The sequence below is a fragment of the Ciconia boyciana genome, chromosome 3 (genome assembly GCF_034638445.1).
Source record: "Ciconia boyciana chromosome 3, ASM3463844v1, whole genome shotgun sequence".
Taxonomy (NCBI): Eukaryota; Metazoa; Chordata; class Aves; order Ciconiiformes; family Ciconiidae; genus Ciconia; species Ciconia boyciana.
Genome location: NC_132936.1, coordinates 115,927,912 through 115,951,988, shown reverse-complemented (window position 1 = coordinate 115,951,988; position 24,077 = coordinate 115,927,912). Strand labels below are relative to the sequence as shown.

At 47.6% G+C, this 24,077-nt stretch overlaps 1 protein-coding gene across 3 annotated transcripts in view; it reads left to right on the top strand.

The window, feature by feature from the left end:
• The first annotated feature begins 253 nt into the window (after nucleotides 1–253).
• The window catches only part of SLC8A1 (solute carrier family 8 member A1), a 138,145-nt gene continuing 114,321 nt past the window's right edge, over nucleotides 254–24,077 (top strand). For 2 of the 3 annotated variants that reach the window (XM_072857273.1, XM_072857271.1), the window contains exon 1: nucleotides 254–362. In XM_072857273.1, the coding sequence (XP_072713374.1) occupies nucleotides 310–362 (53 nt within the window). In that variant the 5' untranslated portion in view covers nucleotides 254–309. Of the gene's footprint in view, nucleotides 363–18,394; nucleotides 18,508–24,077 lie in introns of those variants that run through there. The other variant, XM_072857272.1, reaches the window with a different exon arrangement.

Below are 24,077 nucleotides of genomic sequence, written 5' to 3'. Positions count from 1 at the left end.
AAATGTTACTCTGAGGAGAAGGAAAAAAAGAAAAGGTGTTCTGAAGCACAAATCAAAAAAAAAGGGAGCTGGCAGAAAAGATAATTATTTATTTATTTTCACTCATTTATATGTCAGATGAAGCTGAAAGCTGCCAGATAGCTTCTTTTCGACAGCTTGAAGTTACTGTTGGGAACAGATCCATGTATGGAAGCAAAAGCAGAAAAGCATAGATAAGCTGAGATCCAGCTATGCAAACCATCTTTAGAGACACTTAAAGGACAAGCACCCCAGCTCCTTTCTTTCTGGTAAATTTAGAGACACTATCATATGAGGGCTTTTTTCCATTCTGCTTTACCCACAACTGCTGAGACTCGGATGGGGTAAGTGAAAAGCAATTCAAGCATTTCTTGGGAACACCTAGGTATTCAGTTAGACTGACATCCTGAGAAAAGCCGTAAATCTGGGGGCTATGGGATGACTCCAATAGCTGGATAGTGGTTAAGCTCTCTGAGTAAGGAACATGACATATAACAGCTTTGCCGCTGGAGGGACAGAAACTTTCCAAGTGTCTGAAAGAGGCAAGAGAAAAATGTTGGAAAACAAGCGTTTTCTCACTCATGAACCGGATTTACAGGCTGACTGATGTTAGAGCTTCAGCGGACAGAGGGGCAGGAGGGATCGGTGGTGTTTCCATTGTCTGAGTCTTTTTGTGTTTCTATTTAGAAAAATTCATTAAAATAGTCAAAGGTTTTTTCTTCTCTGGTCTGTCCTACTTTTGTTTTGAGAAACATGTCTCATTTGGGTTGAGCCGACTGGATGTTAGGAAGAGCTTCTTGTAAACGACTGTTGTTTTTCTTGGCACTTGAAGGCAGTTTCTCAATGTTTCTCTGTAGATTTGAGGTTGATTACATCCTGTGCAATGATTTTTGGTACAGTTTTAACTGCCATTACAGTGTTGTGAAAGTCGACCCCAGCGAAAACAGCTGTGTGTTATTGTGAATATTTCCAAAGCACTGAAGTAATAGCTCTCCTTCAAACTAGCACTGAAATGTGTTAGCTCTGTGAACTGGGCACTGTCAAAAAAGCAGAATATACCCTTGGCAGAAAGGCTTTCTCCACAGAAGTGTTTTGTTAAAAAGAACACAAAAAAAGCTTTTTGTAGGCTTGGCTTAACATCTTGTTGGTTTGTGGTGGTACAGTTAAATATGAGATTTTTCTTTAAATGCTACAGAATGTCTTTTGGGTAACAGTTCATGTGCTTTCAGGTGTTATAATAAGGTATTCATACTCCCAATGCAAAGTGCTAGGTAAAGCTTTCTCATTTTTCAGCTGGTTAATAGACTGGAAAAAACATTAGAGCAGGTGAAGTGAAATTATACAGAAAGAACTGAAAATTATATCAGGAATATGACTGAAATTGTAGGAGATTTCCAGAGATATGAAGTATGATTGTAAAGGGAAATTACTAGATTGCAAATGTCATAAACATTTCTATTCATGAATGAAAATGCTTTCCCTTGTCATTACATAAGAAGAACATAATGGAAGTGTTTGCTTGTAACTCCATAGTAGAGTCTGCAGTCAAGAGGGCCTGTGTGCATGGCCCTCATTTCCCTTTATTTAGCTAGCATTTCCATGGATAGTCCCACATTCCTCGTTTTTATACTTACGGAAATACAAATCTTCTCTTTGTTTGGTTTCCTCTCAAGTGCTGAGAAGAAAATACTCAAAATTAAGCTGCAGCTAAAATTTGTCTGTGCCGGGCAAACTTTGATTTTTTTGACAAGTAGACAAGTACCTTTTAAATGCATATCACGTGTCTATAGAAATGCTAGCGCAGAAATTAATCTTTAAATAATTGGGGTCAATAGATAGCTTTTTAATTGCTATTGAGTCATTAACAAATAAACCTTTTTGCTGTTTTTGCTATGAAAAAACACTTCTGCATTTCACACTTACCCAGATTGCTTCTATATTCTGTTGGATACAGTTCTGTTTTATAGGTTGCTGTGAGCCTGCTGATAGATAAAAGCTTTTCCCCAATTTTTCCTTTTTTTTTTTCCCCCCCCATCTCTTCAAGTCTATGTGCTTCCCTTTCCCCAGAGACAAAGACTAGCTGATGTGCATTGTCCCTCAGCAAGGCGTTACCCAACAGTTGTGCTGGGCAGGTTGGGAAGAGGATGGCAGGATGGAGCTGGAAAAGCTGGGACCTATTTAATTTGATCTTCCCATCTGGCCCAGGGGCTGGGGCAGTGTGGCCTAATAGACAAAGCCTTGGTGGCAGGAGTCATCACTTGCTTCCCAGCCCCAGGGCAGACCTGCCCAGGGACCTTGTGAACGACCCGTCCTTTGTGCTCCCCTCCTTCCCTCCCTCTATCAGAAGCATTTTCAGGCAGGCTATGTTATCACTAATGTTTATTATTATCAGTATACTAGCTATTATTAATATTTACTATTGATTAGTCATGGGTATTGCTAGTGTTTGGTCCCTTGTGCAAAGCTGATGGGACCTCATTCAGAGACCCTAGACATGAATATAAATAGACATATAAAGTATTAGCAATAGTATCACTAACATGTCTTTTATAAGTGACTAGTCATTATGAGTGCTGTAGTCTCCGAGCATCCACCCCGAGGTCCTCCCACGCACCATTCTTTGCCAGAGTGCAGGGAGGAGAGGGGGAAGGGGGAGCTCTGCTCTTTCAGGCAGAGCTAGGCTGCCGAGCTGAGTCGGGGCAGCACAAAACCCAGGAGTTGAGTAACAAGGGCAAAGCTGAGCTCAGTGCTTATTCTTGCTATCTGGGGACAAGGGTAAAGCTGCCCTCATCCTGGTGACGCTTGGAGCAAGCAAGAATATGTTGTGTGTCTCATGCAAGAAGCCAAAGGCACACAGGACTTCTAGGCGCACTGGTGGTTTGTGTTCCCAACTCTTGGTGGCTTTCAGAAAAAAACCAATACACTTGGTTTTCAGACATCAGGTCTGAAGAAGTCTTTGCACCAGACATCCACAACTGGTCCCTGAATTCAGACTTTCCTGTGAGAAGGGAAAGCCATGTTTGTCGTTTACAGTGCGCCCAAGAAGAGAGAGTCCTCAAAATAAACCACACAGAGGAGATCTACACTGTGAAGTCGCTCAGTGAGGATTTAGCAAACTGGTTCTGGCTTGAAGTAAGCACACTGTACATTCTCTTCCTTCACACAACTTCAATATTTTTCTGGTGATTCCTGAAGGATGGAGTTTGTACACCATCTCTGTCTTTTCTCTAGTAAGTCAGAAGATCGGAGCAGATTCTGGGGACACATTAACAGACTGATCCACTTCTCCAGCCAGATAGATTTTATTGCCTATGTTCTAGAGAAAAGGGCTTTATGTGATGGCTCTGCCTGTTCCCAGCCTAGAAACCTGCAGACCCATTTGCCAGTTCAAATCTGGTTTGCCCAAGGAATTGAGGCCTGAAGAATATGATGCTCCAAAAAAATCTGAAAATGGGCAGCTGTCTTCTTTGGTTTTCTTGTTCCCAAAACATCATATTCCTATTCTTGTCTCTCCTCCTTCAGGTTAAGGGACAATGATCTATCTGGGGAAGGTTTTACCAGAGGACTCGCAAAGACAGGCAGTTTTCTAGAAGGAACGGCATTTTAGGAAAAGTTTGTGTTTGCAGGCTGCAAGCACTACATGTAAATACTGCAGCATGTACCATGGCACTCACTGCTTGCAATCTCATGCGTAGCAGCACAAATATGTCCAGTATCTTCTATGCGCATGTGTTCATAATCCTTTTGAATAAGAGTAGAACTTCAGATGGGAAGTGAAAATAGCTTGTGTTTTAGAGAAGCTTTGTTGCCATTTTTGTTTCACTGCATTAAACTCTGGGCCATCCACCCTCACAAACTTTTTCTTTATGAAAATTTTGTGCATAACAACTGACTGCACAGCATGGAGAGATGAGTCAATACCCCTCTATGGCCTCAGCTGGTCTAAATCCAGCTGTCATTTTTGGTCACTTACAGACATGAACTACTCCTGAATTTCCATCCCATGATACAAAAGTTGCCTTTAATGCCAAGCTGCAGTCTAGATCTTATTACATAGCTCTGGATGATACTAAGTTTTCAGGTACTCAGCATCTCACTAGCAAACTGAACTATGGTATTGCTGAATTGTGCTCACATGGGAGGAATCCTGGTGCTGGGGTTTGCAGACAAGGCATTCAGCAAATGGAGAAAGCCTCTTTACAAATGCAGGAAAAAATAATCTGAATTCAGAGTTGCACGCCCCTGAACTGAAAAGCTCGGTTTTAGAGGGGCCCAGGATGTTTGCCCTAAGCAGTCAGCAAGAAGTGCCAGCAGGCTGGCTAGGGACATGGCTGCAGAGATCTCCTGCTGTTCCAGTGTGCTTCAGACGGACTCCAGCCATAAGCCTCACTCTTCCCACCCACCATCTGCTGATCTGCGCTGCTATGGGAAGAGGCAACAACGTGACAGCTTTAAGCAGTGGTGGAGTTTTCTGACAATTTACAGGTAAAGCAGGCAATTTATGAGTGGACATTCATTTTGGAGTTGATCCTTTAAGAAATGCAGTATTATCCATGGGGGAAAAACATAGCAACGATACAGTAAATCTGGACGTCTTCAAAACTCAGTTTATTCTTATCTAGGGCTCCAACAGTCAGTGTGATCTAATCATAAATATATTCTTATTGCATGGGGTCACTGCAGGGCAAAGCTGAAGTTGTTTTGATTTCCATACTTAAACATATTTGGATTTCTTTTATATTTAATGCTGAACTTCCTCCTGAGTTGGGGATGTTTGTTTTTAGGATCTTTCCCAAATCCTTGGAATGCTGAACTCTGATGTTGCTAACATAAAATGCAGGTTTCAGTTTGTGATCTCTCTAGCTGAGCCTTTTCCAGAGACGTGAGATGAAGAGAGGAGAGGAGAGGAGAGGAGAGGAGAGGAGAGGAGAGGAGAGGAGAGGAGAGGAAAGGAGAGGAGAGGAGAGGAGAGGAGAGGAGAGGAGAGGAGAGGAGAGGAGAGGAGAGGAGAGGAGAGGAGAGGAGAGGAGAGGAGAGGAGAGGAGAGGAGAGGAGAGGAGAGAGGAGAGGAGAGGAGAGGAGAGGAGAGGAGAGGAGAGGAGAGGAGAGGAGAGGAGAGGAGAGGAGAGGAGAGGAGAGGAGAGGAGAGGAGAGGAGGCACGCATTTCACTCTGGAAAACTCTGCATCAGTTTACTTATGCAGAAAGGCGGGCATAGGTAGAAGGAAGATACTCACAGAACTGGGATTCTGGAAAATGTTAGGATTTGGGTAAAGGTACAGTGGGAAGACCTATGCCCCAGACTAGTCTGGGTTCCACTCAGCTTAAAAATTACTAATGACTTGTCTGTAAATACCCAAAGAGGACAAATGCTCAGGAACTTCTTCTGCCAAGGAGTGCTGTTTGGGTATAGATTTTCCCCTACCAGGCTGGGAGATTCAGTGCTTGGGTTGTTTTACTCCACATGGGAATATACTATATTGAATAGTGTGTAAAAAGCCTTTTTCCTAGTCTCCCAGTGCTTTCAAGCCCCTCATCCTGTGCAGGATGAGTTTCACCAAAAGTTTTGTCCCTGGGATGTTTTCCAGGTTACCCCACAGACCATGGCATGCCCTGGAGGTTGCAGACTAATCCCGCATGACACCACCACACACCATTTCCTGCTCTTCCAGAGAGTTGTCCTTCCTTTCATAGAAACACCAAATTGCCTTTTCTTTCCCTCTTATATAAGCAAAAGCAGGAAACTAGAGGAAAATATGAAAATGGAAAAATAACAAAACATGGGAAGTGCAGGAATGTGGCCTGCAAAACTGTTGCTGCCTTTCTATCCTCCCACCAAGGCTTCCTTGAGTCTCTGTTGGAAACTTATGCACATGAAATGTTCCATTTTTGCTTTCTTCTCTATTTTGAGGTGTATCGGACACCCTTCTGTTGCAACATGGCCAGAATGGGGTTGTGGTCTCCTCTTCATTATCTAGATGGGTCCCTGCAGACTGCCTGGACAGCAATGTGCAAGGAGACAAATAACATGCCACCATCCTGGGCTACCTGTACAGCCCCTAACCCACTGGGACATGGGCTGGGATCTTTTGATGCAATCTACCTGAAAATGCTCCTCCAGGCAGCTAGGTCTCCCAGGCTACAGGGAGATCTCACTGAGATGCTGAGTTTTATCTGTAATGTTCAACAAGCATTAGGAAGCAAGGGACAGGACATGAGCTTAATGAAGGTGACGGAGGGGCCTGGCCCACAGTGACTTGGGCAGGGCTTTAGCATGTCAGGCCTCAGGCAGAAGCCTGAAGAGTCCTGAAGCAGCCGAGGGGATGTGCTTGTCCACCTGCGGCAGCTCTGACCACTCTCAGGCTTTCCACAGGGGCCTAGGGCTTGATGGACCAGTCTTATCTCTTGCCCTACAATCTCCTCACCCTTCCAGATCAGCTTGCTTTGATGCCTGTTTCCAAAAGTAGCAACCATGCATCAAGGTTTAGGCTTTAGTGTGGGAATAGGGAGCCTACCTCTTTGAAACAGCCCCCTCCCATGCTGATTCCCAGCATCAGCAATTGCCATATCCACACACTGGAACAAGGAAGCAAAACAAAGGTGACATCTACTTTCCCAGCATCTAATTCTGCTCATTGCTTTTGCTGCAGTTTGGCAAGCATGATATTAGAAATACCCCATGTTATCTTTCTGGCTTACAGAAAGGCTCCAAGCAGAGATCTTGTCCTTCTGCCTTAGATGCAACAATAAACATTTGGATTTGCTGCTAGCGTGTTGAGACTGCCAACATGTACACAGTAAAACTAAACCCTTCCTGTGGCCACAGACCACAACATGCTAGTGATCAGTGGTATTATCCTGTTATTTAGTGAGTCATTGTCATTGCTGAGAAATACACACAGTCAAATAAGTTGCTAACAATAACACTGGATGTGAGAGACAAGTGGTTTTTTTACTCTGGTGTAACTTATTCCATATGGTCCTTTAGAGCATGTTAAATGTTAAGTCACTTTGGCCTGCCAACTATTATTTCAAGATGACCTCCTGGATTTAGCCTGCTTTTCAGAGCATAGCTATTTGAAGCAAGGCTCTGAAAGCATCTCCTGTCCAGGATAAATGCCCAGTTCAGGAGCGAGACAAATGTTCTGGATTGCCCTGTCTTTTAGCTGAATAAGTAGGTCTCCGTTTTTATTGATTGTCCAGAATAGTGATGTTTACTGCTGCTCTGCTGCCTGCTGTGACACCTTTCAGATGTAAGCCACACATTATACCAATGTTCTGGCACAGGGTAGAAGCCATATCCATGAGGAGCTAATATAGGTTTAACTTCTAGCACTTACTTCCCATGTGTGTTTTTCCAAATTGCTGATCAGCCAAATCTTTGTGGAAACCTTCTAGCAGGTTTTCCAAATCTTCTTGGTAGTGTTAATTCATGGGCAAAACACTGCAAAAAGAGAGATATGCAGCTGTGAAAGGTGTCCTCGTTGCACTCTCTGGCTACATTACTCAAAGATTTAACACAATGAGCTCCAGCACCACAGTGGACCCTTGTGTGATGTCCTGCACTTGTGTTCCTGCCATGTTCTGTACTGGGCATAGTCCACAGCACAGCTTGGAAAACAAATGCATTAAAAAGTTTCTCTCGTTTTGAAATACATTTTGCCACTGGTTATGGAAAATAGATGCTCCAAGAAGCATCTTTCTCAATAACTAAGGGATTTGCTTTTTGGCTTGAGTTGATTTGATCTGAAGTGAATTTCTGACAACAAGGGTAACCAATACTTAGAGCATTTTAGAGCCCTGCAGATAACCTCATCCTTCCCCTGAAGTGTGACAGTGTCTCCAACTTAACCTAGACAAAACAGTTAATCTTGAAGGTTCTCTGCTGTGAGAGTGTATGAGGATTTCTATGATCTTGTGGAGGAGAACAGTGTGTACAAAGCATGCACATTTTATTATTGGAGAAGAGAAAACTTTGTACTGCCTGCCATTGAAAATCTGGTTAGTGATTTGTCATGATTTGTCTGTTCAGCTACCAATCATTGGGTAAGATTCAGGACAAATCATAAGTATTTTAGAAAAGTAAGTCACTCCCTTTCTAGACATTTGAGAATCTCCATTATAAATCACCAAAGACCCACCTGAAGATCCATAATTCAGTGACAGTCCTTGCATTTTTAGAGGCTGGGGCACCTTGCTTCATGTGTGCCTGGAAAGTGCCTTAATGTGTTAAAATGCCTGAAGATGTACCTCCACAATAATGCACTAGAAAACTTTTGGCCCTTGACCCTTAATTTAAATGTTCTTACCTTAAAAATAACCAGGCAGGCTATTTTTAAGCATGCTTTGATGCACAGACCTAGAGGAATGCTGCAAAACAGCACAAGTTTGTAAGCATTACAAGCTGTGCTACTACTCATGTTTTCTAGACATTTTCTGTCCCTGTTGATAAAAACATACCCGATTTTAACATTCTTCTCTTTGAAACAGACATTCTGATTATCTTAAACATGCCTTGATGTATGCAGCCTACGGAAAATTACAGAACAAGACAAGTTTGAAGACTCTAACCTTAATAAAGCTGATGTTTTGCCAGCACAAAATCCCTGCCTTCATCCTGAGTTGTAACTTCATTTCTTGTCTTTGGAGTGGATTTTATTTGACGCATGTCCTTTCTCTTGTGGCTGTGACTTGTGCAGAGACTTCACTTCACCTAGTTCTTTCCCCCCAAAACCATCTGCAGGAAGGCACTGCAGTGAGTCGGGCTCTTTGAAGAGCTGGAGGTGTGCTGAACTTGGCAGATGTGTGTGGCCTGATTGAATTCAGGTACAGCCACGCGCATGTGTAGCTCATTTGTCGTGTGGTTCCCTGTATTAGTCCTCAGCTATTGAACTCCTACGGTACCAATGTCTACACTTCAGATCCTCTGTAGAGTCAGTCAGCAGAAATGGGGACTTGAAGGACAGAGTCAGGCTGTCAAGGAAGGGAAGGGTGGTGTGGATAGGTAATACCCTTCAGGCGTTTCCTCACCAGTCAAAGGGAGACAGCTCTCATCAATCCCAAAGCATACCATGTCCCTCCGGACCATGAAGGCAAGCTGGACACAAGAAAGGTGGAAATGGCAGGTTTATTGTCCTGCTTCAAAGTGCCATAATTAAGCACAGGGCTGACCAACAGCCCAATCAGTCTACAGTATGTCACTTGCTTTACCTTATAGTCTGGTTTTGCCCCTTTTATTCTTCACAGGTTCTGCTTCTTTAACAAGTCTCTCTCTGCCCAGACAAGCCATCCACCTGTATTTACTTTTCTCTCACTGACCCCAGGTTTCTTGACTTTATATACTTGCTTGGTATTCACGATACGGTTGCCTTGGTAATTGCTACCTCAGTCAGCAATTAAACTAGTACACTTCTTTTGTTATATGCAATGTTTCTTGTTTCTACCATTTTTCATGCTGCTGTCTAGTTAGTGTAACTACTGGCCAGAGATGGTCAGCTGCATATACATTACTCCTCTTCTTATGATCTGCAGGTTCTGGTAGCTTCTCATACCGTTACTTCATGTTGTATCTTATATAGCCATAAGTCAGGGTTAACCAAAGACATTATTTTGTCTTTGCTATGGGGAGTGCCCATGTGTGCCTTTGTGCTGTTGTCTCATCAGTGCTGCAGTTTGTTCAGGGCAGGCCATTTGTCTGCACACTTCAACTTGCAGTTCACAATGGGACAGGCTCCCAGCAGAGCAAGTGAGAGGGACTGCCATGGCAAGACGAATGTTTCCAACACAAGCTTTCCTGTGCCACCAGCTCCTGAGGGCATTTGAGTAAGCTTCAAGGTTCTTATGGCTGAGCATGAAAAACTCATGGAAGAGATTGCTAAGTGAGTTAAATGGCTAGGAGCCTGGAACAACCTTGACAGGACAAAACCCAAGTGGGATATATCATGGGCTTCAGAGCAGCAACAAGCTCTCTTCCCCAGTGTCCCACTGGCTAAATGGCTCATTTGCCCAGGAAATTGGCCACCAGCCTGGAACCAAGGTTCGTCTGCTCCCAGGTTGCATGAGCTTGGATAGCATTGCTGCCTAGATCTCCTCTCCCAGTGTGACCTAATTTCCAGTGCTCTGTTTTCCTACACCAAATCTTTGTCCAAAGCATAAAGGCAGGTTTTCTTTTCTTTCACCCTACTAACCACAACAGTGGTTTTCTTTTTATGATGTGCTGAATGTCTCCTGATTGTTCATCTCTCAGATACATCTTCCTGATGAAATTATGTTGACAGCTAGGTCACCTACACCTGATCTGAACTCAACAGAGGTTTGCTCAACCTGATCTTAATACCTTTCCGTGACACAGACTTCTCCCTCTCTGCAGACAATCCAGCTGGCTACACCATTACTCTCATGGCTATAGAAAACTTATCCTTGTGTCAAACTTCAGTCTCCCTGCTTGTAGCTTAACCTCCTGACTTCTTATCTTATCGACAGTAGGAGTGGGAAACATCTATTCTTTCAGATTTGCGAGGATATATGTCTTCTCTTGACTTGACAGTCTGCATTCGTGCAATGTTTCCTCTTGAATCATGTCTTCTAGACCTCTCACTTCTCTTATTTCTTCTTATTGGTGGCTCTGCAGCTGTCGCCTGCCTTTCTGATGCCACTGGTCATGTAAATACAGCTGTTAACTCTGGAGCCTACTGATGGCAAATAAAATGCCAGATACTGTTAACAGCCCTGGCACAATTACCAAAATACCACACTGCTGTCTTGAGGTGCAGGGGCTAGAAACTTTCTTAGTTACTGAGGTGCACATGGAAGGGAGCTGAGTGAAAGAGGAAAGCCTGTATTCCCATCAGCCCTGCTGAGACACTGGTCTACTAAACATACAGCTGCCTACACACCAGTGGACTGGTTCTACTACCAGATCTCGGCTCTCTCCCCATACAGTCATGCCTTCCCAGCCCTGCCATTCCTTCCATACCTGCCACTGCACTGTCTGCACTGCTAGAGCAGGAGGCGCAGCCACAGCCAGGCAATGCTTGAATCCCCAAGTCCCTGCTCTGCCCTGTCTCCTTGATCTCCAGCCTACACACATATAAACACCACAGCAGCCCATGTTCCTAGACTGACAGCTACACTCAGGAAATTGTCTCCCCTGCTGAGGAGATGGGAGCACTCGCAGAAGAGCAGCAGTTCATTTGAATAAGCAGAAACGTAGAGGGAAGAAGTCAGAGCTTGCACAATCTGCATTAGGAAACATCTGCACGCACACACACACACACATCCATGTCCCTCCTGCACATACAAACACAGGGATACAGCCTCAGAACCTCAACAGTTTTGCCAGAAGCTGGGAGCAGCTTCCCATAAGAGCAGAAGATTTTTATAAGAGACTTGAGGATTTCTAACCACGAGGCAGGTGGCAAAGGAACATCTTCAATCATTTTAAAGCATCATCACAATCCAGAAAGCTGCGAAAAAGCCATTCAGCTTAGAGCAGCTTTCAAACAGACCATGTTTGAAATTCCAGGGGGGGTATAGACTGGCACGTGACAGCACGGGGAATTTGAAAGGAGAATCCGGTCTCACAAACAGTGCAGTTTCATTTCTCCAAAACCTCCAGCAAAAAAACCAAACCCATAACCATTAAGTAATCTGGAAGTTAAATCTGGTTTTCTTATGTTTGTCTCTTTTCTGGTTAAATTCTTTTTACATGCAGGGCTTCAATTACAATGTTTAGGACATGCAGCATTGGTTACTGCCTCACCACTGCTTGAGTGTGCCACACAGAGAAGACAAGCATTTTTGGTCTATACATCTTCAGAAGTGCAAATAGAGCAAACTGTGCCAAAATAGCAAGATCTGTGTGTGCACCAGTGGGAGTCTCTGTCCATTGGCCTCATGCCTAAGCTGTGGGGAGAAAAGGGAACTGGGATAAGAACCGTGCTGCTGCCTCAGCTATTCCAGGGACAGAGTCAGCCAGGAGCAAGGGCACATGCCTTCTCCAAGGTGCCTTGGGGAAGACTGAGGAGCTCAGAAATTCCCAGCCCCATGGGTTCTTGTGGCCTAAAATTGACTGCTGCATGCTGATAACAGCAGACATCATGTTCCTCGGCTCCACTCTATCCCCAGGACTCAGGGGATAATCTCTGGTAGAGCCGGTCAGTGCGGGAGGGACACCTAGCCAGGCAAGGCCCCTTGGAGGTGAAACAAGGCAGAGCTGAGGCAGAGGTTGGTAAAGTCAAAGCAGCAAGGAGGCAAGGAAGATTTCTGACCACCCTGCAAGGACAGCACAGATTAGAACCCATTATAGTGAAGACAAGTTTTCCTTTAAGATAACTCATTTCACATCCTTTTGCCTAATGGGCTTGGTTTTTGCAAGGTGTTCCAGCAGCTTTCTTGACCTGGAATATATAAATAAAATATAAATAAGGTGCTTTATGCAGCTGAGGTCAGTCGCTGCTCACTTTTAATAAAAAAGTCTATTTTCCCTGGATATTCATCCAGCCTCCCTCAGGGCTGGCAAACACATGGTACAGAGGAGGCCAAATTACCTTCACAACCAGGGGCCACAGCCAGAGTCATGCACTGCATCCAATTCACCCTGCATCTCCCACTGATTGCAATGGGAACCTTGCACACAGATCAAATGAGGGATATGGCCTCATGTGACACTGGAGCTGCTGAGGAAGCATCACAGTCCTCAGTTTGCATGACACAGCTCCCACATCTTGTCTCATTATGATGGTATTTGCACTTTTGTTTTTTCTTAAAGTCCAAGCTCCTGGGGTCATGTCATTACATATCACTATTTCATCTCTCTTATTTTTACAACTTAATTCTGGTTACCAAGTAAATTGGAAAATGTCAAACCTCTAGGTTTCAAAAGCAGAACGCAAATCCAGAGAACACAACATTTGTTGCTTTTTAATTCTGGATTTGGGGGGATTTTTTGCTTTCCAGACAATTTTTTTCCAGGCCAGGACAGCCTTGGGATGGTGGTGAAAAGAGCTGGAGTGTCAAGTGGAGAGTGCTAGTGCCTGCTTGGTAGTAGTGCTGCCCCAGGGCTGGCACACTGCAGCTCCATGGCCCCTTGCAGGACACTCACCTTGAGGCAGCAGAGTCCCTAGGCTATTGCTTTCAATGGGAAATGCATTTCAGTTGACCTTGCATCTGCATTTTTAGTTCCTGTATTCTGCAGTTTTGTAACAGCAAAACAAAGCTCCATTTTCTTTGGTTGGAAAAGACGCTAAGGGACAGGCAGTTCAGCAGGGGACATCTGGTCCTTCATTTTCCAGTGACTCAGGCTAGGAACTGGTTTTTGCCTGTGAAATGGGGATGGGAGTGAGATGCTAGTATTAGCATGCACTGCTGTTGAGACAAATGACAGCTGTCAGAAGGCTTTTGAGTTTCTAATCCTTTGAGAAGAGTAAGGAGACAGTTTGTACCTTGTGCATCTCTTACATTAAACCCAGGCACTGAAGTCATTCTGTGCACATATTGAATTTTTCCTGTATATCTCTGATGACCAGAAAGCAGTTTTTTCAAAAAGTGACATTTTGAAGCAGAATTTGAAGAGAAGAGTGTGTGGCTTGTTTTGCGGACTAGATGTTCGCAAAATACATGCAGCTCTCCCCATTTCCAAGCTCCCTAAACTCATGCCCAGCTCCTATAACTAGTTCTGCTTTCAACCCCCACATGGCAGGTGGTTTCCAGTGCAAATACTCTTTTGTGTCTGCCACACACAAGCAGTGCTCTGCAAAATTTGGCCAGTCAATGCTTCTTCCAGGAAAACTCTCTCCCAAGCTGTTAAATGCTATGCTCATTAATTAGTGCTCTGGATTTGTTGTCTAAACCTGTATAAAACACAGCATAGATCTTGGGGGGAAAGCTCAAAAGCAGCACAAGCATGTTTTCTCCAGTTACCTCTGTGGGCTCTCAAAGCATTGCAGTGAGAATATACTATACACTGCCAGTTTTTCACAGGCGTGCCAGAGCATCCCATTGAGCACTGCCTTCTCCCTGGGGTACAGTCTTTACTCTCAGTTTTTCAGGGGTAGAAGACACCTTCCACATCCAAGACCTCTGGCTGGCTGATGGACAACTGTCATGTGCTCATACCTCCCTGGCATCATCAGGACTCAGACTGTATCTGCTACTTGGAAACAGCTAAGGAGGCACTGCCTGGACAGCTCAAAAAAATGTATGATGTCCAGCACACAGAATTGCCTTTCCTATTTACTGCTGTGTCCCACTCCATCCTCCACATTTCTAAATGCCTGATTTATCCCCTTAACAGCAAAGGCAGGTTTGAAGGTCACAGTGAAAGTGAATGCTCAAATTGCTGGAAACTATGTTTCTGAGCACCTTTTTTAGAAACACCCCTCTCAGGAATCTCCAGGTGTCTGCCAAGAACATGCAGAGGAGAGCCAGAGAAGGTTCAGTGGGCGCACGCTCAAGTCTGCTGCAGTGAGGAGCAAAGACAGATGGATGGTAAGCCAGAGGTGACATTCCATCTGCTCCTTCAGGATCTCTCTGGCATCTCCTGAGGGACTCAAGGAAAACCATGACCAGAGTTAACTAACCAATAAGGACTCACTGGTTATCCTCCAGGATTATCTGAACCCACAAAAGCTGGAGCAGAGACCAAAGCATCCCACTGAGGAGATGTTCCAGACAGGGCCAAGAAAGGATGGTAGGACAGCTGCTTAGAAGTGAGCATGCTGTGGCTGAGCTGAAGACTGACCTTGCCCTGACCACTTGTCTCTTTTACAGGGAATATAAGGCAGGAATTTTTCAAGCAAGAAATGCCTGAGGGCTTGTGTCCCCCTCCTCTAAAATGTCCAGGAGCTCAGATGTCTTTTTCCACAAGGCATTGAGCAGAGAATTGGCCTGCACCATTCTGTCCTGTGCTTGAGACTCCACAGTCCACTGACCCCATTCTTGGCAGGGAGAAATTGTCTTTCTGCTCTGCATATGTAGACAATAGCCCGAAACCTCCTCCAGCAACTGCAGAGAGATGCAGGCTGCTGTCGGAGAGGGCTGTGGGTGTGCATGAATGAATGAATGAATGAACCATTCGTTAGCATTGGCATGAGAATCTCCATGATTTTGAGACTACTAATTAGTGGTTGTAAGCGCGTTTGCAATGGTAGGTGTTCACTTGCATGACTGCAAAGAGAGACAGGGAAGGAAAGGTAGCTGAAGCAAACCGCTGCCTCTCCCAGCACAGCCCAGGCTGCAATTGTGATGAAGCATGGATGTGCCCACACCATGACAAACTTGCTGTGTCAGGACATGAGCAGTCTTGTTGCATTTTTGCCTGGAGCACCAGGCAGAACACAGGAGCATTTGCTCAGCTTGTCCAGCAGATTTCACAGCCCAGGCAGAGCTCTGTGCTGTTACAGCTACCACTTCAGCTAGCTTGGCTGAAAAAAAGCAGGGGGAACCATAGCTACTGCAGTGTGGAGCAGTCCTATAGCACCGTGTCATGGTTCAACCCCAGCCAGCAACTAAGCCCCACACAGCCGCTCGCTCACTCCCCCCCAGTGGGATGGGGGAGAGAATCAAAAGGCAAAAGTGAGAAAACTCGTGGGTTGAGATAGAGACAGTTTAATAGGGAAAGCAAAAGCTGCGCATGCAAGCAAAGCAAAGCAAAGAATTCATTCACTCCTTCCCATGGGCAGGCAGGTGTTCAGCCACCTCCAGGAAAGCAGGGCTCCATCATGCATAACGGTTACTTGGTTATCTCCTCTCATCATTTGGGCTCACTGTCTCCCCTACTCCCTGACTTCCACTCTTTCTTTCAGAGCCCTACTCCACCTTTCTCTTGGAGACTGTGAAAGATGAAGGTCTGAATGTGCCTGGAAAGGGGTGTGTGAGTGACTGGGGAGTGGGGGACATCTTCTCCCAGCCTTCCAGCCTCATATCCTCCCTAACCAGTCACTTTTCAAGCAGATGAAAGCTGCTCTCAGGTGCAGGTGGGATAATGCTGCATCTCTGCTTCACCTTTTCTGTCCCAGTGCCATTAAGGCTGGGTGATACAAAGGGTTCATTTGCATTGACTAATGAGCATCACCACAAACACTGACAAACTCTTGTTTTCTTCAGCTCCCCTTAAATGTCACAAAAATCCCTCAGCTGAAGCAACCTTTCTGAGGGTCTCAGCAGGAGGCACTGGGAGACAGGAATACGCACTGCAAGCTGCAGAGAGAGGTGGGCTGGAGGAACTGGGGATGTGCCTGGCTCTTCAGAGAGCAGCTCACCAGTGGATTCCCATTAGCAGAGTTAATGTCTTGGTGCTCCAGAGGAGTTGTGTACCATATTCAGTGAAAAGAGCTGGGGAAGTAGGTCAGCAACATAACTGAGGGAAACAGGGAGCTTTAGGGAGAACTTCATGGCTGACAGCTAATTAAAATCTGAGTTCCACTGCTTACTGCTGCAGTGATTAGATTTCAGTGCACAGGGTGAAAAGCAACAGCAGGGATTGTGTTTGCTGCAACCATGCCAATTTTTTCTGCTCACACTATCCATTTGCCATGCCAGCTTGTGCAGCGCCTTGTGTCCTGCAGCCACTGCCAAACGAAACACCTCTGATGATACACATCCACTGCTCCGCTCAGGTCCAGATCAGAGCACAGCACTGTGCATGCTGTACACATTTAGTTGTGGTCATTTTATATCAATGGCCCTGCTGGGAGAATTGAGTCCCATCAAAGTACCACACATGGCCAGATGCAACTTTATCCCTCCTCTGAAGTTTTAAATCAAAAGATGTGAGACACACAATCAGAGTTAGCTACTGGACACAAAAACATGTTTTTTTCTAAACCAAATTCTTATTTGGAAATGCATTTCATCCCGTGTGTAGGCAATAAGCTCTTAAACTGAGACCAAAACTAAATAATATCAATAAAAGCTGCAACACTAATAAAAAGTAGCTGGTTTGTTGGTTGCTCAGTCCATCACAGAGTGCTTTACAAAGGAGTTTGGTGACACTGTCCATGTTTTACACCTCATCTTGAACAGAGAAATTTAGTTTTCCTGCTGAAGGACGTGGTGATGCAAAAATCTTTAAAAAAAAAAAAAAAAGGAAAGAAAGGAAGAAAAGCACAAATTAAATCCAAAGGTAAAATTCTGACTTGCTGTCTTGCCAGTGGTGACAAAAATTACAGGCACAGCCAACAAGATAAGAGGGAGAAGGTATAAGAGGGTGCAGGAGCTAGAATAATGGCTCTGCTTCTCCACAGTTCTTGTTGCACCTGAGGATCTGGGTGTAGAGGGCTACTCAAGGTCACTGGGTACTGGCAACTACCAGTGTGTGAGTTATTAGTTTTGGTCCTATTTTAAGTTCCTAAAGCCACAGAGTTTTGCCTGGAGGGTGGGACAATGGGTTCATCTGCTCCTTGCTGGATCCAGCGAAGGGTGGAGGAGTCACTCAGGCATGGTGAAAGGAGAATTGCCCACAGGAAGGACACTTGGGCCAGCCTGAGGTGCAACAAGTCCTTCTGTGCCAGGCTGCTGGCTTCCTGCAGGGCCTCGCCAACCCCGATGACCCTCCCATGGGGACAGGAGGCTCTGTGGGTTCAGGGGCTGACCTGGACATAGCCAGATGTGGGGGCAATTCCCAGGAGGGCCCTAGTGACCCATATGCCCCTTGCCTGTCACCCCATGGCCCCTGCTGTTCTCTGCAAACACCACAACATTGGAGGGGAGTGAACCTCAACACAGGGCCCCTTGGGGTGCTCCTGGCCTCCTGCCTCCCCATAGCAGCCATGGACAACACTGTGGGGCATGGTGACAGACACAGCAAGGCACTCCTTGCACACACACACCCCCCGCTTCCCTTCTCGCCATCTCTGTCAGGGCTCCCTCCCTCCTGCAGGGTGCAAATGGGGTCGGGCTCACCTGGCAGGCTGCAGGGCGGCCGGGGGCATGCGACGAGCCACAGCGGGCAGGACTGGGAGCTGACCGGACAGGGCGGGCAGGGCTGGGGGCAGGCAGAGCATCGACGGGGACTGTCCCAGGCAGAACAGGGCAGGGCTGGGGGCTGCCCCAGGCAGGGCGGGCAGGGCTGCTGGGGGTGGGTCTGCAACCAGCCCTGCCGTTCAAAGTCCCTCGCTCCGAGGAGGAAATCGGGAAATATTTCCATCAGCAGGAGGAGGAGGAGGAGGAGGGCTGAAGCTGCCACCGCGGAGGAGGGACGGCGGGTTTCTCCCTTTCCGCGCAGCGCGGCGGAGGGATGCGGAGGGAGGGGAGGCTGCCTGCGGGGCGGGCCGGCTGAGCGCATCCCCGGGGCGCTCTGTGTGTGTGTGCGCGCTCCCTCCATCCCTCCCTCCCTCCCTCCCTTCTCCCTCCCTCCCTCTCTCCCTCCCGCCCGCCGCCGCGCCGCGCCGCAGCCGCGCGCCGGGGCTCCGCCACCCGCCCCGCGCCCCGCCGAGATGCCCCGCCGCTGCTGAGCCGGCCCCGGCGGCGCCCGCTCCTGCCCCCCTGCCAGGTAGGACCGCGACCGACCGGCCCCCGCCCCGGCCCCAACCCTGCCCAGCGCGACGAGTCCCCCGCCGCCCCGACACTGGTTTCTACACCGGGGTCCCCGGTGCCGGGGGAGGATGGGGGAGGCGGGATGGGGGGCCCGGAGCCGTGTGGGAGCCGATGGGGAGGCGGGGGTAGGATGCTCCCCCTCCCCCCCCCGCCCCGGGAATGCTTTTTGCAACCCAGCCACTGCACCTTTAGGCAGGCGATGGGGCTCGCCCCCCTCCCCCGCCGGCCAATCGCGACATGTCGCGACGGGAGGCGCGGCTGCGGCGAGGGGTTGCCTCCCCCCTACCCCAAGGGCCGGGCATTGCTGGGCAGGTGGGGCCGGGGAGGGGGCTGGAGCAAACCGCCTCTCCCCGGGGGGCTTACGGGCATCTCCCCCCGTGCGCGGCAGCAGAGGTGGGGTGCCTCCGCCCGGCGGGGGTGTTCGTGCCTCCAGGCAGTGCTGCTTTTCCTCCAGCCCCAGGGATTTCCACCTTGAAACGGTTTCCGAGGTGAGTGGTCGGAGGCACCTGCAGCCACGATGAAATTCCCGTTTTCATCTCGATCAGCGTGTGTTATTAAGGGCTGGCATTAAGCAGGGCTCATCACGTAGGCTTTGTCTAGGTGGAAGCATGGCTGGGGCTCTTCCATCATCTCGAGTTTAATTCTTTAATCGTAGCCTTGTTGCTTCCCTCCCCGCCGAGCCATGCTAAGCAACCCCACACTCAGCTCTGTCTCCAAGGCGAAAGCAAACGGACAAAATGTTGTAGAAATGCAGCAAGCACTAGGGAGAACTGGAGTCTAAAAATGAAAGCTGTAGTAAAACCACAAGGTCACAGGCATGTGGGTGCGAGTGTTTGATTTCAGGGCTCCTCTTTGCTTGCGCTTCGCAGGAAGCTGTTCCTCCAGTCCCAGATGTTGGAAATCCGCGAGTCAGGCAATGGACGTGGGGGCTGAGAGAGGCTGGGGTTCTCTGTGCGCTCTCCTGACACCTGCCTAGACATTCATGTGCTTTTCCCCACCACCACAAGGAGAAGAGGTGCATTCTGATTTAGAAAAGGGAAGGTGGGACACTTGCACGTTGATATGATGATGGTGGCCAGGAAAAAAAGCTGTGCTGTATGGCTTTGGCTGGGGCAGTGGACATCACCAAAGAAAGGCATTTGTGTTCCCTTGGGTGCATCTGATAAATGTTTCTTTCTCCCCTTTTCCTTCTGATTGGTTCTTCAATAGCAGCTTTGCCCCTTTTCCAGCAGAGGTATTTAGCCCAAATAGGGAAATAATCTAGCATTTCTAGAGCCATAGCCTACCAGCCAAGCCATGAACCCCACCACCATCTCCCCAGGAAAGTTGATGCATTGCCTGACTCCTTTTATACCCCACCAGCTCTGTTTCTCTGGAGGCATAAACAACTCCTAAGCTAGTGCTGGGGAGCCGCGTTGCTCAAAGCTTCCTCTGTACCAGGGTTTGTGTTCAAGATATCTGAGGAGATTGGATGTACCCTTTATGCCTAGCATCCCTGAATGCCAACACTGAGTAGCACAGTTTTAAGCCGATGAAACTTTGCTTGCTTCTGTCTCCCCCACTTTCACTAAGATTTTTGTGATCTTTTGGCTGTGAATTGCTCCTGAGACTTAAATATTCACTGTCCTGCAGCTGCCCAGGCTGCACCTAGTTTGCTCTCCTGGCACTGCTGTACACAGCATGGCATGAACTTGGCTCACGTCCTTGCTCTTGATAGTCTCCACAGCACTTTGCATGATGCCATATAGGCACATTTCTCTGCCTGTTTGGGCCTTTGGTAGTGTCTTGATCTGCTCGAGGCTGTCAGTGTTGCAATTTTCCAGCATTGCTTCTAGGACAGAATTTGGTTTTCTGCTGTTTTTGGGAGGATACAGTCCTGCTGGCTTACCTGGGAAAAGTCACTGTTCTCCAGCATCCTAATGAAACTCAGATCCTATAATAAAGCCCGCTGTCCCCTGAGGCACGAGCATCACTAGACAACCAACCAACAGGTTGGTCATAAACAACACAAATGGCATGCAATACTGGCTCTCCTTGCAACTGGTACAGTGAACAACCTGGAGCTCTGTTCAAGATCAGGGTGCCGTGATCTGCATGTGCTCCCAGCTTATGGACATTGGTGCCTGCAGCTGTGCAAATCCTGGCTGCACCTGGGTCTGCTGCAGGGTGCTCAGGGTGCTGTGCTGTCAGGACTCTAGCATCCAATATGGGTTGAGCTCACTGACCAGTCTTTCCCTTGTCAAGGGCCTGAGTGGTATCTCTCCTGCTATTTTCAGGAAGCTTGTAGGAACTTGGCTTTCTCCTCTATCTCTATCCCTCTGGTGCTTTTAGCTGAAATTGGGAGAGGGGGGAGTGACGTGAACAGACAGACAGACATGGAAACTGTGATTTCATATGCCTGGCTTCCTAAGGAAACCTGGCTACAAATAGAAGTGAGATTTGCTGCTGCAAAAAGCTCCTGGGGAGACAGAGAAGGTGGGGGAGACTGGGGAGGAGGGAGGGGTGGTTAACCTTGCTTTTGAGATAGGCAACCAAGGCCCGGCACACACCTGGGCTTAGACTCCGTTTCCTGAGGTCTGGAGGTCTAAACACTGAGCAGCTGCTCGGCACTACCATTCGGCTCCCTCTAGAGTCAGCGGTGTGAGAGCTGTACCTCTGGACAGTGACTCTCCTGGGTGGTGCTACCACCCTTCACCAGCCAGGGCTAGGCACCTAGCTGGTGGAAGGAGCGTGCCAGGGTGGGCCTCCAGCCAAACTAACCTGCCCAGCTCCTGTCGAGGACCGTGTCCAAATTGCCTGGGTCCACAACCTGCATTTGCCTCTGCCTTTCCCCACACACATTCCCAAGGACATCTACCACCTCTTCGTCCCTGGATGGGCGCAGGGATTTGTCTCTGCTCCCTTGAATCTTTCTGCTCCTTCCTCTCACAGAGCCCAGGAGAGCATCCCACTGCACAGGGGATGCACACACAGCTACAAACCCAGTGCAAAAATGGGCCCAGAGGGAAGAGCCAACACAGGCAGACAGAGAGGAAAGCAAAAGGCCTGCTAATTCCTCTCTCCTGGCCCCTATGGGGCATCTCTGGGCAGATGCTTCCTCCCCAGACTACCCAGGAGCCTGAGGCTTCTCAGCAGTGTTTTATTCTCCCAACACTCAAGGGAGGTGCTCTTCCCATTTTACACAGGGAGACACAGAGCACAGGGAGGTGAAGAGCTGCCCTGAGATTGCAGAGGGAGTCTGTCAGCAAGGCAGCCTCAAAGCTGGCTTGTAGACACCAGACAGATAGCACCATGCTTAAATCAGTGAGGGAGATCCACAGGCAGAGGAAGGCATTAACAGCCCAGGAGGAATAATGGGAAAGAGTCTGATGCTGCTTGATAAAGAAGAGACCAAAAGCAGGTGGTAGGGATAGAGAAATGGTCTGGAGACAGCAGTGAGTAGGAGGGGAAATGTAAAAAAAAACAAAAAAAAAATACAACCCCAAAAGAAATGTAGTATTTCTCCCTTGCTTCTCATTTCCTGGCATTTTTCTTGCTGAGATCTTGAATCATGGGGGAAAAGGACAACTTGCCACTTGGTCTCCATGCTTTAAAAAGCAAGGCTGGAATCTCCCTGACACACAATTCCAAGCTCAGTCTTTACAAGCTGCTCCCAAATTCATCCAATCTGGCTGAAATTTTATATCACGGATGTTTTATTTTCTCTATTTATCTGTTTATTTTGGAAAGTTGCTGGGGAGATTGTGGGAGGAGATTGGATGCTTCATTGAAGAGATAGGATACTTTGAAAAATCAGTTGCACACTGATAATTGTTCTAACTTTTTAATGTCCTTTGCAGAAAACAGGGTGGCCTGATACGTATTTTACTTAGTTGGCTTCATGGAGGGCTTGTGCCTCTGACTATATTTGGAAAGGGTTTGATGGTTTTTTGTACTGATGCAATCAGGATGCTGATGGCCTGGAAATCATTTTCCTGATGTGGAGATCTGGAGGGTCATGGGCAGAGGATGCCAACAGGCTGTGCCTGTTTTGGAGTAGCAGAGCTGGGTGGAAGGGAGAAGGAACCGGGTAGAGCTAGAGCAGGGCTGTGAGTGAAGGGTTTTCCAAGCTGTATTTAAAGTGCCATCACACTGTGCAGCCCTGAGTGGCAACACTGTATTTGGACATAGCCTCCATGGATCTGGATGTACAGCCAGCATGGTAGTAGGGTCCTTCTCCTGCTTTGATAGGTAAAAATTACAGCTGGCAGGAGGTGCTTTTTACCAAAGCTGTGCCACGGGTCAGCATCAAGAACAGAAGTGAAGCCAGCGGAGCCTGTGGCTACCTAAACAAATCTCCAAGCACCCTGTACCTTGCAGGGCTGTTGGCATCTGTTTTGTGTCCCTCGCCTGTAGGAAGCTGGACCTATGCTCTTGGCTGATTTACTGATTGATGGTCAAAGACCAGACAATTTGTTTGGGCTTTTTTTTTCCTACAGTCATGTCTTTTCCCAGTACAGGCTTTTTTTGAGCTGCCCTGCTGTGGAGCAGATTGCTGCTTTCAGTGAGGCACAGGTGTACAGGCTTCAGCATGGCCAGGAAGGGTCAGCAGGAGAGGAGAGGTTTGCTAGCCCTCTGGAGATGGGACAGTGGGTACAAGTCCCACCCATGGAGGTGAGGTGTGCAGCACTTTCCCCAGGGAAGGCTGGTTATTGCTTGCAGTAGACTCTTTAAGTGCTGCTCTCCTGCAAGAGAAACTGGGAAAGGGGTGCTGTGACTTGGAGACTTCAGGTCTGACCTTGGGGTAGGACCATAGGGCACATAACTTGAAACAGCCATTTTTGCAGGGAGGGGACGACAACACACTTGTTGGCTAGGAGAGCCTGTCCTCTCACTTGGGGCCTTTTTGGGGGTTGCTGTCTTTTCATCAGGGACACTGGCAGAGGAGTGAGTAGCTGGCTTGCTTTGAGGCTCTGTTTCTCTAGCTTGCAGGCTAACTGTGCCTTGCAGTAGCTACTATCTTCTTTGTCAAAGTTTTTGGCCCCTCTGGCTGAAGAGAGACCGTCTTTTCTCCTGCCCCTGACACCAGCAAAGGGGGTTTTGAGCAGCCTTCCCTGTCTCCCTGCAGCAGCACGCTCTCACTAGGAAAGCTCCTCTCTGTCTAGCTCTCACTATGGGATGGAGAAGGGCTGGCTGGGAGTCCTCGTGGTGTTGCAACATGCTCCTGGCTGTGTCCCCACAGCATGTCAAAAAGCAGCCGCTCTCATGTGAAGAGCAAACTTCCTACTGCCCCCCAGCAAGCGACCAGTCACCCAGTGGGGAGAGGGTGCAGCTCCCACCTCCTGTACACCCATGACATGGCTGTGGGGACACCCTCTCCCATACAAGCTGGCAGTAATTTCACAGTAATGATGTTTATTATGAAGCTGATGTTGTAGTAGGGTAGTGGTGGTGGTGGCTGTAATGGTGTGAACGCTGCTGTGTTACAGCTGCTCTGTACAGTTTTTCTGTCAAATGCTGGGAAAAAAATTCCCCATGGGACGTCTC